The sequence below is a fragment of the Colossoma macropomum genome, unplaced genomic scaffold (assembly GCF_904425465.1).
Source record: "Colossoma macropomum unplaced genomic scaffold, Colossoma_macropomum, whole genome shotgun sequence".
Lineage (NCBI taxonomy): Eukaryota > Metazoa > Chordata > Actinopteri > Characiformes > Serrasalmidae > Colossoma > Colossoma macropomum.
The window spans coordinates 31,195,890-31,213,537 of record NW_023494796.1 but is presented as its reverse complement, the minus strand read 5'-3'; the positions used below and the strand labels follow the sequence as shown (position 1 = coordinate 31,213,537).

General features: G+C 38.6%; 1 protein-coding gene across 2 annotated transcripts; it reads right to left on the bottom strand.

Moving 5' to 3' along the window:
• Window positions 1-905: 905 nt before the first annotated feature.
• si:cabz01007807.1 lies at window positions 906-16,304 on the bottom strand. Of its 2 annotated transcripts, none has more exons than XM_036583327.1 (28): window positions 15,969-16,304; window positions 14,571-14,630; window positions 14,328-14,489; window positions 14,171-14,236; window positions 14,002-14,061; window positions 12,398-12,433; window positions 12,191-12,253; window positions 12,057-12,107; window positions 11,903-11,962; window positions 11,729-11,788; window positions 11,263-11,343; window positions 11,115-11,171; window positions 10,944-11,009; window positions 10,641-10,700; window positions 9,668-9,724; window positions 9,095-9,160; window positions 8,195-8,293; window positions 8,061-8,111; window positions 7,882-7,977; window positions 7,734-7,787; window positions 7,495-7,590; window positions 7,276-7,323; window positions 5,947-6,030; window positions 4,255-4,350; window positions 3,904-3,943; window positions 3,744-3,798; window positions 2,613-2,946; window positions 906-1,633 (listed from the first exon to the last, which is right to left on the bottom strand). In XM_036583327.1, the coding sequence occupies exons 2-28, from the start codon at window positions 14,628-14,630 to the stop codon at window positions 1,220-1,222; spliced, it is 2,472 nt and encodes an 823-aa protein (XP_036439220.1). In that variant the 5' UTR covers window positions 15,969-16,304; the 3' UTR covers window positions 906-1,219. The 2 variants fall into 2 exon arrangements, with proteins under 2 accessions (XP_036439220.1, XP_036439221.1); XM_036583328.1 differs by having other exon boundaries at window positions 11,115-11,168.
• Between the last annotated feature and the right edge of the window lie 1,344 nt (window positions 16,305-17,648).

Here is a 17,648-nt window from a genome sequence, read left to right as displayed (position 1 = left end):
CTTAACAGCAACGAAGGTGAAGGTTTAATAAACACCACAAGTACTCATAATCAACTCAAGTGCATACAGTGAATGAAGTTCTCTCATTATATAAGTTCTCTCAAATTTAGTAGGAGACAGTAGGGCTGGGCAATATGACAGTATTTATCGTTATCGTGATAAATGTCATAATATGATTTCTGAGTATTTTATAGATATCAGTCAGAACTTAACTACTGATCAAATGCATGTTCTTTAAAAAGAGAGCACAGTTAGTCCTGTTTAATGGGATTTAGTGTAGCATAGAATGTAAAGTGTTGAATATAAATCATTATATTCATTTTTAATTTTTGTTTTTTTACTTTGTTCCAACTGATCAGATGTCAGAAAAAGTCAGCATCATCATATTCTGTACATCGTGAAAACATCTTAAGTATCATGATATTTCATTTCTGTCGTATCACCTCTAGAAGATTCTAGGACATATACCGAACATAGTCTTAGACTAAAATGCACTGCCAATGGGGTTTCCCATGAACCTAGGCTTAATACGGACCCCAGAAACTGGACCAATTAGAACGTTTTCAATAATATAAAATCAATACGGTGGCCGATAAATACATAGAATGATTCTAATATGACAGGCCTGAGCAACCTCACAATTTAATACAATTACAAAAAGCTGTAGAAGTTTTAGATGTGTTTAGGATGATAAACAAAGCTGTAGTTGATTCTAAAATAACTGCATGAAGTTAATATCCCTCACATGTTTAAAAAATAATCACATCTTGAGGCAGATAACTTGACAAAAAAGTAGAGTATAAATTAATAGATAATTACAGTATATTATTTATTCTATTATTTAGCCAAAATATTTGAAATATTACATCTAAATACATCAAAATGTGTATTTAAACCTGCATTTTTTTTGCTATTTTATATTAAAAAAAGCAAACATTAATATAAAAAGTGATTTCAGACTTTTGGACGCTGGTGTATATTAAAATCATATTATTTTTCTATACCGACTGAACCTTGACACCAAGTGAGCATTCGTTTTAGTGTCATCCTTTTAAGATGTTTTGTGGGATGTGGCCTGTCTTGGATAGTCGCATGCAAAACCAGACACTCCGAAGCAACAGCTGATCCGTATTTGGACCAGTTCTACTCCTTTCGGACATCACTGGCATCACCACTGAAACGTCCACATGGTTGTCAACCAAAGCCTGACCCAACAATTCTAAACATGCCCAGTTGCATCCAGTAACTGCTCTCTAATGGAGTTCAGCTGCACCAAGCCATCATGCAGTTGCTTGGCCAGCATCTGCACTCGCATCGTCACTTCCTTCTTGCATCCCTTCTTCAGCTCCCTCGAGTCCTTGGTGAAGTACTTATCCATGCCTTTACACACGCTGTTCAAGGCTGCCATGGCTGTGTCCACTATCTCCTCCGCTCGCTCCACAGGTTCGCTGACCAGGCTAATGGTCTGTAGCGCTCGTCGTACCTCCCAGTCGCCGGCATAGTAGTTGTTCCTCCGGAGCAGAGGGTGGCAGCGTAGTCGACGGATCCCCTCCGCAACGAACCGAAGGCAGCGCTGCATTTCTGTCAAACGAGTCTCATAGTCCTGCACGATGATCTCGATCTTCTTACGGTCCTGGCAGAGAGGGACAAACAGTGGGAAAAAAAGATGAGTAATCATAATTAGTTTTATTGGCAAAGAAAAATATCACTCCTGGCAGGAGGTCATCTTAGCACAGACACCGTTTTTCCACATACTTCTGAATGTACAGATAGTAAACACTACACTTGGACTGTTTTTATTTTATATTATTTTCCTCCTAACTTTATTAACTTATTAATACAGGGAGATTCACTCGAAAGAGGCACCGAATATTCTGGAATAACTCTTGCTAGGACACATCAATCTGAATGAAACATTGTGCAATGTGCTCCTCACAATGTTTTGCAACGTCCGAGTGCATACCCCCGTACCCCTACATGTGTCTGGCAGAGAATGGAGATCACTTCCAGCATCGCATGTAATGCAAACAATTACACATATGTAATACAACATATGTAGCGTATTTTTTTGGTACAGAATGCTTTATCCTAACGGTAGTGACAACAGAATATTTGAGGCCTCTTTCGAGTGAATCTCCCTGTATAAGAGGAGGGAAATACGGCAAACAAAAACGTCAAAATTTTAGAGAATCTACAGTTTTTTGCTGCATGTTTAGAAACACAATAAAATAAACAATATTTATTGTGTTATTTATATTTGCCATGCTGCTTGTAATGTTCAAAGCACTGCGAGTTTTTCAGCGAGCGCATTCAGAACAATTCAGATCACAAAGGGCTTATTATTGATTTCTATCGGAATGACAATAAAAGGTAGCTGAAATGCATCAAAAGGTAAAGTACATTCATATGCAGTTGTTTACTTTCTCAAAATGTTGGTCTGTGACACAAATTAATTTTTTTCTCTTTGTTAGATCATCTTTACCCATCCAATGCATGCAGCTACAGCGTGTTATTAAGGGAGATAAGCAGATTGCAAAAAAAGGCAGAAGCAGCTCCTTCATCAAAAGCTTTAATAGCTTTATTAGATAAAAATGAATGAACAAAGAATTTACGTTCATGTCATGGACGTTGTCTGAGATGGCAGCCGAAGCTGCCGTGATTCCTCCCGCTGTGGCCACCCCTAGGCCAACCACTGATACAATGAGCGAAGCCCCGAATGTAACAGGGGCTAAAGCCAGTCCGGCGATGGCTGCCACGCCACCCACAGCTGTTGTAGTGCCACCTGTGATGTTAGCAATCTTAGCACGGCGGTGGAAGTTGCTGAGGTCATCAGCGAGGGCGTAGAGGAACAGCACGTGCTGGTAGAGAAATTCGGCTTGCTCTGTGAAAACTTTATAGAAGACACGGAGCCCACGGTGGACCTTCCCAGCAATCTCAGTGAAAGATCTGGAAAAGAGGGCGCAAGAGGATTAGACACAAAGAGAGAGACTACTTTATCTGCCACGACAGGTTTTGTGAGATTGCACTTTTTTTTTGTTTCAGTTGGTTTCAAATTGCAACGGCTAAAATGCATCAAATTATACATGTGGGCATTTGGATTCATCAGCAATTTGGGTTCCATGCACTCAGATACTTTGACATTTACACCCATTAGTGCAAAAAAGATATTTTGAAAGATTTCACTAGCTTGAGTTTCTTTTCTCAGTGAGGTTCTTCTTGACAGCTACACATCCTTTCAGACCCACAGCGCTGAGTCGTCTTCTCACAGTGGAAGGATGGACAGAAACACCTGTGGATGTTTTCAGAAGCAGCTTGATTTTCTCCTCTCTCTCAAAGATGAAAGCTTCAAGTGCTGTTTATCTGATGGGGGCAGTTTTGGTGTCGACCAGCTCTTCCAGGTGGCTGTTAGGAGGCACATTTTCTCTGTAGTTAGCTCCAAATTTGAAAATTGTTTTTTCCCCACTCATTTTCTTTTAACTTTCCCTCTTTCGTATGCAAGTGGATTATCTAATCTTAAAAACATCACCTGAAAAATGAATAACTTGTACTTAAAGGCCATTTGGACTGAAAATTAAATGAAGGGTAGTCTCTGATGTTTGCACAGTACTGTACATATCAACATAAACACACTACTAAAGGACACTCTTAGATTAAAATAACCACTTTTTGCATAGGCATTCAGTAGCAGACTCTGCTGATCACACCATTTAAGATGCACAGAACTGCAGGAGGAAAAGTCTTACATAGTTTCATCCTCTTTAAGGGTGATTTCCTCATCTGATGGTAGCTCATCCCACACTGAAAAACAAAAAAACAACAAGGTAGTGTGTATGTTTCCTGTTTACGCGTACAAGTTAAAGCATTTATGGGAGAAAGCTCATCAAGATTCCACAGAGAGCTTACATTCCACTGTGTTCCACCACTCCATCAGACTGTCAGTGTCCTGCAATGAACCAATGAACCAATGAAGAAACACAGCACTCAATGAGTGTGGACATACATACAGTACATACATTTTAATCTGTAAAACACAAACCATGGCCTTTTTTGTGCTACTTTCCATTTTCAATGACAATGCAGGTGTGATATTTACAACTATAGAACTATACAGGGTCAAATCTTTGAATAATCATAATTATACAAATATGTGAACGTGCAACTTAAGTGGACCTCATATAAAGGCCAATAGAAAGTCTAGTTTTGTTAAATGAGATATTGTGTTTGTATGCAATGTGTGGCAGGAAAAGAACTGACCCCTTCTTCTTCCTCCTCCTCCACACCCTCCAATCTCTCTTCTTCTTCTGGTCCTCTTGTGCGCCTCACGTCCATCTGTGAGGACATCCATTCAGCCTGCGAGAGAAAGAACAAAGAAAGAATAGAACCTTTGCACCATACACACATCTGTGGATGAATTACAGAGATCAGAAAGCGCAATTTTCGTGTCCTCTCCAACCACCTTTAGTGAAAGCAATGGGTCATTGGAAGCTGGGGAGTTCACACTGTGACGATTAAAAACAGTAAGGATGTAAATGTTTAACTAGTTAACCAACAAATAAAAATAAATAAAAAATAAATAAACCAAAAACAAAAAAATAAAAATAAAAATATTTGTTTGCTGCTAATGCTATTGCTTAAAAAGTTCGTTTAATTTTATTTCATTTCCAGTTTCTATTTGAATACTGCAATCATTCAAGGTCACCAAATTTTTATATTGTAAATATGTGGGCGCAATAGCCAATTGCTCCTGCTAGACAGGCCTACAAAATATAATGCGTGCAGCTATGATCATAAACATATTAGTTGCGAGTCCCTCAGTTTAAACAGAGCCAGGTTCTTACATAGAGTATGTTTCACTTCCATCAGCTACACATACACGCTGATGCGATCCATACAAGATCACTTTGCAATCCATACAAGAAACACTTCGCTTTAATACAGAATCAAGTTGACGGATGTGCTCATGTTCGTGTGCATATCATGCATTTCACAAAGGCTTTGAGTATGGCTCAGTCAGTCAGATTTCAGAGCTGCAAATATCTGTTTTATAATGGATATTCGGATAGGTTCCATCTTTGATTTTATGCCTGCCGGTTAAGGCTTGTTGATGGTTGGTTATAAGTCAAAAGATTTGCCAAATTTCCAATTTACTTTCATCTGACTGATATTTCACATTAGGCTACAGTGCTAAAATGTCTGCATTTTATTTATGTGTTCAATGTTATACTTTTCCGTAATTCTAATCCAGGCAGATGCAGTCCCAATTTCTCCATTTTCTAAATGTTTACCTATCGTCATCAATAGATGTGTGCATAAAACAGATCAGATATCGGCATCAGCCCACAGCTACCATACTGGTGCATCCAGAAGCCCCTGTAGTCGTTACAGAAGCAGATGCATTAAATCTGTAAAAAAAATGACTGACAGGACGGATTCAAACGGGATTAAAATCAGAGATTCTCCGCTAATAACTACATCACCACACCTCCCCATGTTAGACTAATCCTGTCTGAACAGTACTTAAGTCAACAAATCACACCGACATATTCATCTTGAACTGTGAAAGAAAAACAGAAAGCAGAGTCAACACTGCCTCTGAATCAGAAATCACTGGGGTGGGGATCTGCTTCTCTCACATGGTGAAACTTGGCTCGGCTCTAAACATGCGGAACTGGTTTGAGCGCATGTTAGTGAGTCAAAAGGCATCTCATAGTTGGCTAACTCACATGCCCTTGCAAGCAACCGTGCAGGTTCTCTAGATAAGCAAAAGCAAATGTAGACATTTGACAGCTGCAATAATGACAGTTCCTGTAATCTAAGCCTACTGTACTAACGGGCAGCACTGGTGTCGGCAAATGACGAGCCACATTCCTCACCACCAGATCTGTGATAATCGAGAATGCTGTTGTGGGTGACTGACCTATGTGTAGCTAAAGGTTGTGTGGATACCTTAGCTGCCTCTGAAAGGTAGAAGTCACTGGAGGTAGCACCTGGGGGATCAAAGTCTTCAGGAAAGTATGCTTCACCTTTAGCCTTAAGGGGAAAAAGTACAAAGTGATTTGAACAGTCAAGAGTGACATTTTAAGCACTGAAACATGACTTACAAAAATGAGGACACAAGCAAAATGCAGGCAGATACACTACACATCCAAAAGTATCCAGACACCCCTTCTAATTAGTGAATTAATTAACTTTAGGGTACACACTGCTGACACAGATGTTCAATGGACACACAGAGCTTGCACAACCTTCAAAGAAAAGCTCTGCCAGTAGAATGGGACGCTTTGGAGCAGATACACATTAACCTAAGGCAGGAGTCGGCAACATGCGGCTCTTTTACTGCCCTGTCGCAGCTCCATAGCAGAGATAGGTTTTAAGGTAAAAGTAAAATAATCCTCCTCCTTTGTTTTTTTACAAGGCTGAAGCTTCTCATTTACCAGCTTCTTGTTCAGCACGATTTAAGGTGGAATGGGAAAATTTGATGAGAAGCTGACATCAGTTTTGTGACTTTTTAGTGTTTTTCAGTTGCTCACTGCAGAGTAAACGTATCAGGAAACCAGCTGGAGTGATTTATAAACACAGTCCATTTGTCTACAAATGATCAACGTTCGTCTTAAATCTCTCTCTTTGCCTTTTTGTTAGCTGCTAGCTGGGCTAGACTGCTGTCTGCGTTGCTATGGTGACCCACAGTCTGCGCACCAACCTTTTAGGGTTTAAGGGTGAATTAGCAGTTCTACGTTAACTCCAGCATTTAAGACCATTTATTGTTAAACTGTGTTGAATGATCAGCTTCAGCCTTGTAAAAAACAAAGTTGAGAGATATTTTACAAGAAACTATTCCACTTTTGGAAACTTTTCCTGCTGGAGATGTGAGAAAAGCTGAGCTAAAGCTTAAAGCAGAGCAAAGTAAGTCTGTATTTTCATTTATATTTGTTAGCCTGTACTAGTACATTAGCCAAGATGGTAAAATGGACATAAAATGTTGTGGCTCACAAGGTGGCGTGATTTTTGCTGAAAGGATAAAATGGCTATTCTTAACATTTGGGTTGCTGACCCCTGGCCTAAGGTCACCATGTCAAACGCCAAACATCAGCTAGAGGGGTATAAAGCCATCCAGCACTCAATCAAATTCCAACATCTATTGTAAAGCCTTCCCAGAAGAGTAGAGGCTGTTACTGCAGCAAAGAGGGCCAAACTTCCTGTTAATAACCTTCACTTCAGCAGGTGTCTTCATACTTCGGACGTATAGCGTATGCACACCTACGCAAACACCATTACCTTTGTTTCTCTGCTTGCCGTATGTGAATTATTATGAGGCTTGGCGTCCTAAAAACAATAGAAAAAGACTTTCATTACATAATCGAATGACTGAGGGATGAGTAACAGTTAAGGGTGGGCAATGTGACAAACTATATCAGTATTGTGATTTGTCACATCGCCTACCCTTATGCAACAGACTGATCAATATGGGGAACGGAAATGGAAGTGGAGAAATACCGGACTGTACTCCTCCATCCAGTTCTCAGCATCTTCATCGTCTCCTGCTTTGAACAGATCTTCTCCTTTTTCTGGGGTTTCTGAATCCTGTAGACCCTAAACATCACAAATATGTTCACCAGCAGAACCACATTTCAGATTCTGAATTTCTGATCTTCCAAAAACAAAGGAGTACAAAAAATAAATTAATACTATACATATATAATAAAATATAATAAAAAAATACAACAGCACCTAACCTTTGAATCTCTGCGAGGTAGTGGTGGAACCCTCAGAATAGGTGGCTTTTTCAGCTACGAGAAAGTGAATACATGGAAATCAAGTAAAAATGTGGAAATCTAATCAAATCAGGAATTAAACATAAAAGGAATAATTGAGTAAAAATACCTCATTATAATCCTCATGTCCATTCAGTTCAGAGCCGTTAACGTCACTGGCTTTAAACAGATCTGCACCCTTCTGTGGGACGTCATCTGGTGCGCTCTAAAGGTAAATCACATTTATATGAGTGTGCCTGACTTACAATGACTTTGCGCATTACTAACAGAAACAGTGTTAATGTTTACCTTCGATTCTTTCCGAGGCAGCCGGGGAATTCTTAATTTAACAGGTTTCTTCTGTAAAAACAAGCACAAATGCATCTGTAATTCACAGTGGGCACGTACAATACATAGACAAAAAAATGGCACGAGCAACTTACAGGTCGACAGTCCTGCATTTCTGGTTGTTTTCCAGTGTTGTCTAAAGGTGTGAACTGCTCGGCACCACTCGGAGAGAAAGGCTCATCTTGGTAACCTGCCTGAACATCAAAACAAAACACCTATAATCAGTAAACTGGCAGCTAAATTAAGATTTTATGACTAAACACATTTGTCAAGGGGGCGCTCTAACGAAGCACAATTAACTTAAGACATGGTTCCTGACTTTTTTTTTTTGTAAGTACCAAAAAGACCAGAATATCCACTTTTTCTGGCTTGAGCCTTGACCCCTTAATGTAGAGTGCCACAAAGCCAGTTACGGTTGTGATGTCACAACACATGGAGGTTTGATCGTCTCTGATTGGTCTAACTCTACAGGCAGTATACAACTCTGTGTTACTAGGTTAAATTTCCCCAATTAAAAAAAAATGCAGTTCTTGTGATTTGAAAACTGCATTTTCTTAAATCACGATTTTGATATAAAAATGATTAATCTTTCAGTCCTACTGCGTAAGGATGTTTTTTAAGTGACTGATGACACAAAAGCGAAAAAAAAAAAAAGTGAACCAAAATGGGCCGGAGGTCACTGATTGGTCACAATTATATATATTTTTTGAAGTCCAAAACTGAACCTGCTCTGGACCAGGCTAGGCAAGCAACATAAATTGTCATGATCATAAAGTGATCCACCATCATGAGATGGAAAATCCAGCGTTAGACTGAATTAAGCAAGTTAGCTTTAATAAGCAAGAAATTCTTTGTGAGACAGACCTCAGGTGGTTGAAGAAGAAAAAGAAGAAGAACAAGAACAAGAAGAAGAAGAAGAAGAAGAAGAAGAAAAAGAAGAAGAAGAAGAACAAGAAGAAGAAGAAGAAGAAGAACAACAACAACAACAACAACACCTTTGACTCCCATGAAGGGGTGTACCCAGTTGCCCCCTCCTCCTCATTTAGAGTCCTAAATGAATCCTGGAGAAAACAAGTTGCAAAGCTAAATGCAAATTACAGTAATTTTGTATAGAGCAAAATTCAAAACATAAACAGAAGAATACTTAAGCATACAGCTGGGCGTGGAAGTTCAATACCTTTTTGATACCGGCTGAATTACTTCACTACTACAGAGATTAAAAGATTCTGTGTAGTAGTCCTAAGGCCAATTAGCTTGCCAGTTCCAAAGTCCAGACTGTTAAATTACATTCTGTTTACCTGTTATTAACATCATCTCTTTTTTTAGTTTATAACCTCCTGCAGTCAGTAAATATACCCATTTCCAGCACCTCACACTCATTTCTGCTCTAAGCTGCTCATTTTTGGTTTGGTATTTTTTCCAATATTGACGGTACTGAATAAAATAAAAGTACTGTTTGAAAATTGTTATTAAAGTTCAAGGTATCAGTATTAGCACTGAAAACCTTTTAACGATATCCAGCCCTACTTAAGCAACATCAAGTCTGTTACTCTATGACAGTTAAGTACCAAGAAGTCTGCAGAGGAGTGACTCTTTTCAGCATCGGTTCTCACAAATTGGTCTTCCTACAAAAACAAAACAAAACCCACAAACAATTAGCTTTTCCTTTCAGCTTTTCTTGAACATCAGATGCTACATTGTTGATAGATGAACACAGATGAATACATCACAAGAATAACAACAAATTAATTCAAGCATCTGTATAACTGAGTTGAACTTGATTTTTCAGATGGAGAAAATGTGACATTATTTTATTCCATCTTCGTTCAATTTTTTTTTTTTAACTTTCGCCACCGACATGAACTCATCAACCAATCATGGATGCATCTTATGCCGTATGACAACAACCAAGCCAACAAAACTTTTTGAGCAATGTCAAGAAGTTTACCCTCTGCTTTGTTATGATTAGTCTCAAAAACTAGCTCAAATAAGGTTATAGACATCCAAACTATATGTGGCAGCACTCAAAGTTTCAGCTCCTGAATGAAGCGATAAAGCGCTCACGGTACACTAACTTTTCCAAAAATGGAAAGTAAACCGACATTTTTGTAACCTACACAAAAATGGAAAGTAGCCAGGCACAATGTTACCACTTCATGTACGTTTTTTGCCAAAGATCCAAGGATATTGTTTTGCACTTGAAGACATTCCGCCTGTTTGGCCATTTTTGCTGCGGCGCAAACAATAAATTCCATGGGGAATTCAGTGTAGGGCTGGGCAGCATGATGATATATTATCACTATTGTGAGAAATTATGTCACAATACACAGTATATATGGGTAATGTGCTGTGTATCATAGGTATTTTTAGCAATTCTAGAACACTGAACACTTGCGCATGTCAAAATAGACCAAATAAAGAGAGACCATAAACAACAACAAATACCAACAACTTAAATCGTTATCATTTGAACAATAAATACAAATACCTAAGACAAAAATACATCCAAGAATCCAAGATAGCAAGTTAGATAGACAATACCATTGATTCCTCTATAAATGGGAGGTCATTCATCTTTTTTAGGTCATCTTCAAACATGCCCTACAGAAAGGATGAGTATATTAGCTCTTAAATCTTATAAACTCTATAATGACATAATGACACAAAACATTGCAGAACTATTTTTATATTACAGTAAGACAATTAAAATCTTCTTAGTTTATATTAAACAGTAAATATAGTAAATAGTAAAATAGTGAAATACAAGGAAGCCTGGTGAACCCTTACTTTAACACTGCACGGTTCACAGAATCATTAAATCTGTCCACTCCACATGGTACAAACCTTGGAAGCTTGCAGGATGGTGGAATGGCCTAATCCATTATCAGGAACGTCACTAGTGGACTTGATCTGGTCAAATAAGAAACAAAACAATGCAAACATGTGTGTGGGTTCATCGTTTCGACATTCATTCCAATAATGCACACATAATATAAATGTATAATGAACTTTTACCTTGGATGATGTTCGGTAACGTAACTGAGGAACGACTACTTTTATTCTTTTCTTCTGCTGTGAACAAAGAAGAGAATACTTTCGTTAATCCATGCAAAATAAAATGTGCATCAAAGTGTTAAGTGGACTGATTGTGAACGAGCCAAACCTTCACAGGTTTGTTGGCCACTGCTGCACCGTGTTCATCTTGATCAGATGAGAAAACTTCATCTGACGCACCATCAGGGAACTAAGAGCCAAAATGAACAAAAACACTTACCAACAACAACGACAGACAGACAGACATCTGGTTTTTTTTTGTTTGTTTTTTTTATTATTTTTTTTTTCACACTGCAAAAAAATTATATCTTGGCAAGTGAAATTGTTTAAAATCTAGTCAAAATATCTAGTTTTTCTCATTTTAAGACTGTTGTAAGTTTATTACAAGATTAACTAATTTCTAGAGTTTTTTAACTTACTTTGAGTCAAATTATCATACTATATTGGTATATTAAGTAAAAACAAGTTAAATCTTATATTAAGCATAAAACATTCTAAAAATGAGAAATATTAGATGTACTGACAAGATATAAGATAATTTTGCTTGCAGTGTACAAATGAGTTTGTTCTATCACCTTTGTTCCCCAAGGCAGGGTCCCTCCATAGCCACCATTCATGCCATCAGAGGTTTTCTCCTAGTCAACAAAGCACAAAGAAATGCATGATTGATTATGGTAGATTGTTGACAATGCTGAGACAGACAGTGGTGAACAAACAGCAATCAATCAAACAAAAATTGCCGCAAATACCTTTGACTCTCGGCCGAGCGTTGCTGTCTGTGCCGCTTTCAGGTCGTCTCCAAACTTATCCTGAAACCCAACATCATCATACTGTTTCATATTCAGCTGTTTCAAATACCTTTTTAAAAACTTAAAATCAAAAAAGTGTGTCTGACGCATTTACCTTCGAGCCTCTTCTAGATAAGAATGAGGACCTCAACTTCTTGCTCAGTTTCTAAAATGATACCGAATAGCAAATGAAAACTGAATCACAGAAATATTAAGTATATTACAAGATATATCATAGAATAGACATACCCCTTTGCCGTGTTTCTTCCCAAGAGTCTCTAAAGTCAGGGCTGCCTCAGATTCTGCAGCAATCTAAGGAGAACAGTACACATTAAAAGCGTGATATGCTTTCCTTAATAAAGACACAAGGAACAAACACTGCCTAGAAACCCAAAAGAATATCAAATTATTTATTTATAAAATAAACGTCCTGAATGTTATTTATCAGTGGCTCACCCTCAAAGAGTCCCTCCTCAGTCTTAACCTTCCAGCCTGATGAACAAATACAGCATAAACATGAAATAAAAACTAAGAAATGCGCAACACAAATGTAGAACTGGAAATGATTACAATATACACCTAGTGGACACTGTATTAGACTGATAGGCCTATTTGTGTTACTTTGAAGGTCCATTTTTTGTTTCCTGAATGCTGAATTCTTCACAGCAAAGCATCATGAAGGTGTTGAAAACATGTGTTATTGATTTTGGAAGCATTATGCAGTTCTGTCAGCCATTCATTCATACTGTAAGTATACATTCCACCTCGTCCCAAAGGCACACTACTAGATTTAGACTTGCACAACGTGTAGGCCACTCATTCATGTTTGTAAAATCAGCTTAAAGTATAATGGTGATGGTGTATTTTCAAGGTGGAAGTATCTATTTTAATAAGGCGTAGACGTGGGCATACACCCTGGACAGGTCGCCAGTCCATCGCAGGGCAGACAGACAGACATATACATTCACACACTCGCTCACACCTAGGGGCAATTTAGCATGTCCAATTGGCCCGGCTGCATGTCTTTGGACTGTGGGAGGAAACCGGAGCAAGGTCAGCAAAAGTTCTGCAAAGATGTTAAAGTGATTCGATATGAAATACTTCTGTCTGGAGAATTGCATCCCTAAATTTTAACTGAATTCATTTTAATATACATGCAGGGTGCTGCAAGGAAAATAGCACATTTTTTTATATTCTTTGTATGTGAGATTTGACATCACGCCCTCTTGGTTCCCATCATCACCACTGTAAAGAAATCAGGTTGGGAAGTATCACTACAAGGCACCATTTCACATCAGATCACTCTAATTGATTTTCTTCATTAAATCTTGACTGAATTAGGCAGAAATTGTGAAAAAAGCAAAACGTGTCCCAACCTGACCCAAGAAAACACCCAACCATTATCGGATTCGTGCTCTTTCTGTTTTATAAACTGAGATTCACCAAATCAGGTGGAGTTTTGTTTTGGTGATCACAAAAGCCACTCATTGTGATCAAGTCTTCCCGTTTTTAACTGACTAGAGTGGAAAGCTGTATGTGGTAATAGTTATTTGATTAATCTATGAAGTATTACTCCAATCACAGCACTGCTGCAAACCATCTCTTCTTTTATGTTGCACTTAAGACAACAGAAGCCTCCTACTCTTCCCGTAGTGCACTGCAACATGTAGGGAATAAGTGTGTATTTTATGCTCCATAATGTTCATATTTTTGTTCGTGTGTTTTTGTTCAGTGAACAACATATCGCTTTTTTTCACCACAATCAATATTACTGATGACTAATTATTTTTCATTTTTCCAGCCTTACTTGTTGATCTCTCTCATCGACAGGCTTTTTGCTTATTGCAACATTCTGTGTAAACTCTATGGACAGTAATGCATGAAAATCATGTCTGAAATAATAGAAGCACCTTCAAAATCACAGCTCACATCTTTCCCATTCTAAAGTCTGGTCAAACAAGAAGTCTACTGAATATGTTTACATATTCTGTGGCAGCCATAGGATTTGCTGCTTATGTTAACAAGAAAAGTGGTCACTCAGTGTATAGTCAGTTACATACCGGCTTCCAGTCGGGAGAAAGCTGGGGGCTGTCCTCTGGCCAGTCCTCTACACATCTCTCCTGTAAAATACACACACACACACACCCCCGTCAAGCCTCAGCAAATGTATCTGTGCATATACAATGAAGTACAATTTAACCTTTTCCCTATGCAAACCAACTAACACACCTGACCAATGAGAAGAATGTCCTCGTAGACTTGATTGTCATTTTCCTCTTCAGCCTGTGTTTTGTTCTGTCACACCGAAGCATAACAAAAAATACAGGTTAAGAGTGTCTAAACAGTCATTCTAAGAAGAAAGAGAGACTCAATAAAGGCAAATCACCTGAATGCTGGTTCTGGCCTGTAAGACAGGAGGATGAGGAGCAGGAGTGAACATGGGAGGAGCCTGGGTGGATATTAGGGGAATCTGAGGAGTATCAAAATGAGCTAGTGTGGATGTGGGAGGGACAACAGCAGGCTTGGAAGAAGAATGATCGTCCACATCCTGAAAGGAAATGAAGAGGAAGACTGTTAGTATTGAGTAAACATACAATTATAAAAAGCATCAACAGCATCTTTTGCTTACCTGATTAGAATTCTTATGAACCCTGCGGGGTGTTGGTTTGGGAGGACGTCTTTTGAACATCTACAACATGCAAACATCTTACAATTAATGCTCTATTCTTCAGAACAACGGTTCCACCACAAATCAAAAAGAAAGAATTTCCCCATCAGCCATAATATTTATGAGCTGGAGTTATGAAACTAAAAGTTAATAAGCAAGGGTGAACAGATATAAAAATGTGCACTGGCCACACAGCGACCAAGACAATAAATCCTGTGGCCAGTATTATAGAAACATGCCTATCATACATCCTCGCTGTCGGGACATCTCCATTTTTGTTGTTTTTCATTTTTTACATAATATGAAAAAGTCAGTTGCTCTTTATGTTGTGTCAAACTTTTGTGATGACTGGACCAAAAATAACTTCTCCATTAACTTACATTAAAAGTCAAGAACATTTTTTCCTTCTGCTGTAAAGTTACCTTTTTGGAGATACAATGTTTTGTTCTGACAGCAGTGATATGCACTGTATTCAACAAGCATGTTTCAGTACCAGTGCCACTTGTCCCTCATGTCCAATCAATTTTTTTTCATTTTATCAAACCAGGCAATGACGTGAAAGGATCTATGTTTTCACGATACTGTAAACCAGACTGAAGAATTTTATCATTCGATCTCTCTAAGCCACCTCCACATTCAGCAGGCTTTGTAAGTTTGTTATTGGGATCGTGTTGAAAGCTGCAGCCTTGCTTTTAACTACTGAAAATTGTTATTAAAGCTGGCTATTTGTGAATATGTGAAACTTCAACTGGCCTGGTAGTTTGTTACAGGGGTAAAATAAAGTGGGCGAGTTGGGCCACAGACTCTCCATTTTTAGTGGCCCGAATGTGTATTCTGGCTAGGGTCAACAGACAATGTCAACCCCTGCTAACAAGTAATGGATACTTATAGCTCATGCAAACATGTCTAAACCATCACACACTTGACTCAAGCCACGTTGAGCTGATAAAAAAATCTGAAGCACACTTGTTTATGTTGTTTTTGACACTGTATGACACACCTATGACTATTATCTCTAAAAAAATGGAATCCGAATTTTGTCCGGTTTTACAGAACACTATGAAATACTGTGTAACAAACCAAATAAGCAAGTCTCTCTGAGATTACCTACCATCTCAAACCAGCTTGAAGCAAGTGTGTGATGATTTAGGAATGTAGTTTCCATGATGCAAATCAGGTATAAACTTCTATTATTTATATTAGCAAGATTTGCTTAGCTACAGTGAAAACTAAAGTAAACAACGGCTGTTCTTGGCTGATCAACCACAGATAAAATTTTAAGTTTGATTTTTGGGAAAAACAACGCTGTATGGGACAGAGTGAAACTGGTAATGAAGAAGCTCATAAAGATGTTCTTACCAGCCCATTTACTGGTGATATAACTGGGGACGTGTCCTCGAATGTTCCAGTTTTGAGCTCTGTAAAAGTGCCATCAATGCCATCACTAGTGCCAACAGGGGTGGCAAACAGCTTGTCAAACTGGCTTTCCTGGGGCTTGAATGGATCATCATTCGCAACGTAATCATTAGATAATGGGTCAAACGCATTAATATCAGCCTTGATGGATGTTGGGGTTGTATAAAATGGAGTACTCTGGAATACTCTGTTGTCTAGACTGGACAAAGGGGATTGAAAGTTTGATGCCGATGTAGGAGTGCCTGAGAAAATGTCTGGGGTTTGGAATAAGTCTTCATTTGCGACAGGAGGAGGGAAAAACCTAAATGTGTTCTGGAAAGCATCTGGCCCATCAGTCGCTATGGTAGGAGAAGGAGAAGGTTGGATATCCTCATTTTTTTGATTGGCCAGTATGTATTCCAAGAGATAATCCCTCCTGTTGGACGGCTCAGTGAGGTCTTTGCTCTCACTGGTCCCCATGCTCCAGGAGACAGGGTTTTCCTCTTCGCTTCCAAAAGGTTGAAAAATATCTGCTTTCTGATTGGACGGTCTAGTCTGAGGGAGGTCTGAAAGCCAGGAAGGAGGTGCGGCTTGGAATATATCAGATGCATGATTGGTGGACGTGGCTTGCACATCTTTAGTTTCCTGGCTTGAAGCAGAGGGCGGGAAGACAGCCCAGTCATTTTGAAGAAAATCCCCCTTTGACGGCTCAAGTGTTTCTGCAGAAGATGATGGAGGCCAAGCCCATCCATTCCTTTGTCTACTGCTTGAGAATAGATCCTTCACATTTGGCTGTGTGTTTTCTTTACCAACAGCACTTACGGTGGAGTCCTACAAGACAAAATCATGATTAGCCACACTTTAACTTCTCATTTTTGAACTTTTATCAACAGAACACACAGAAAAGCACAGCTTACTTTGTTTTGAGTGGAAAAGGGGTTCGGAATGGTTGAGCTGCCACCGACTCCATTAACTTTGCTCTGAAAGTCAGAGAGACAGAGCCAGTTTAAAACTATGCCATACCCATGTATGACCTAAATCACACCCATAAGTACTCACTGTCATAATTCTGGAATGAAGTCTGACTAAATTGAACAAACACAATGTTACCTCAGCAGAAGAGAAAGGATTCCATGGTTTGCTTGCAGTTCCATTCTAGCAAGGAAAAAGAAAACGTGTAAATACAAGTAGACGATTCACGAAATTCAGAATTTAATCCAATACGAGAGTGAAGTTTTATAATATTAAATGCTCTAATAAAGTGAAAATGGACCCTTTAACATATTAAATTTAGGCACACGTTCTGCCACATTACTTACACACCAGTCACAAACTTACAAGCTAGTCACAATTCAACGATACAACATAATGCAGTGTGATACAATATGCTGTACTGTTACATCCTTACTAAGAGAGTTTAACCTGAACACACACACACTTCCACATCTAAAGTATTCCTATAATTCCATTAATGCTTTAAGGAAGTGTGTTGACATCCACACTAATTTGATCATTATTCGATTTCAGCAGCTGCCAGACTATTTAACTGGTATTATAAACAGCAAATTGTGATCTTGAACATGGATTTCCAGAAAACAGATCTGGATTTTAGTCCAATAATTAGGTTGCATATGTGCCCAATAA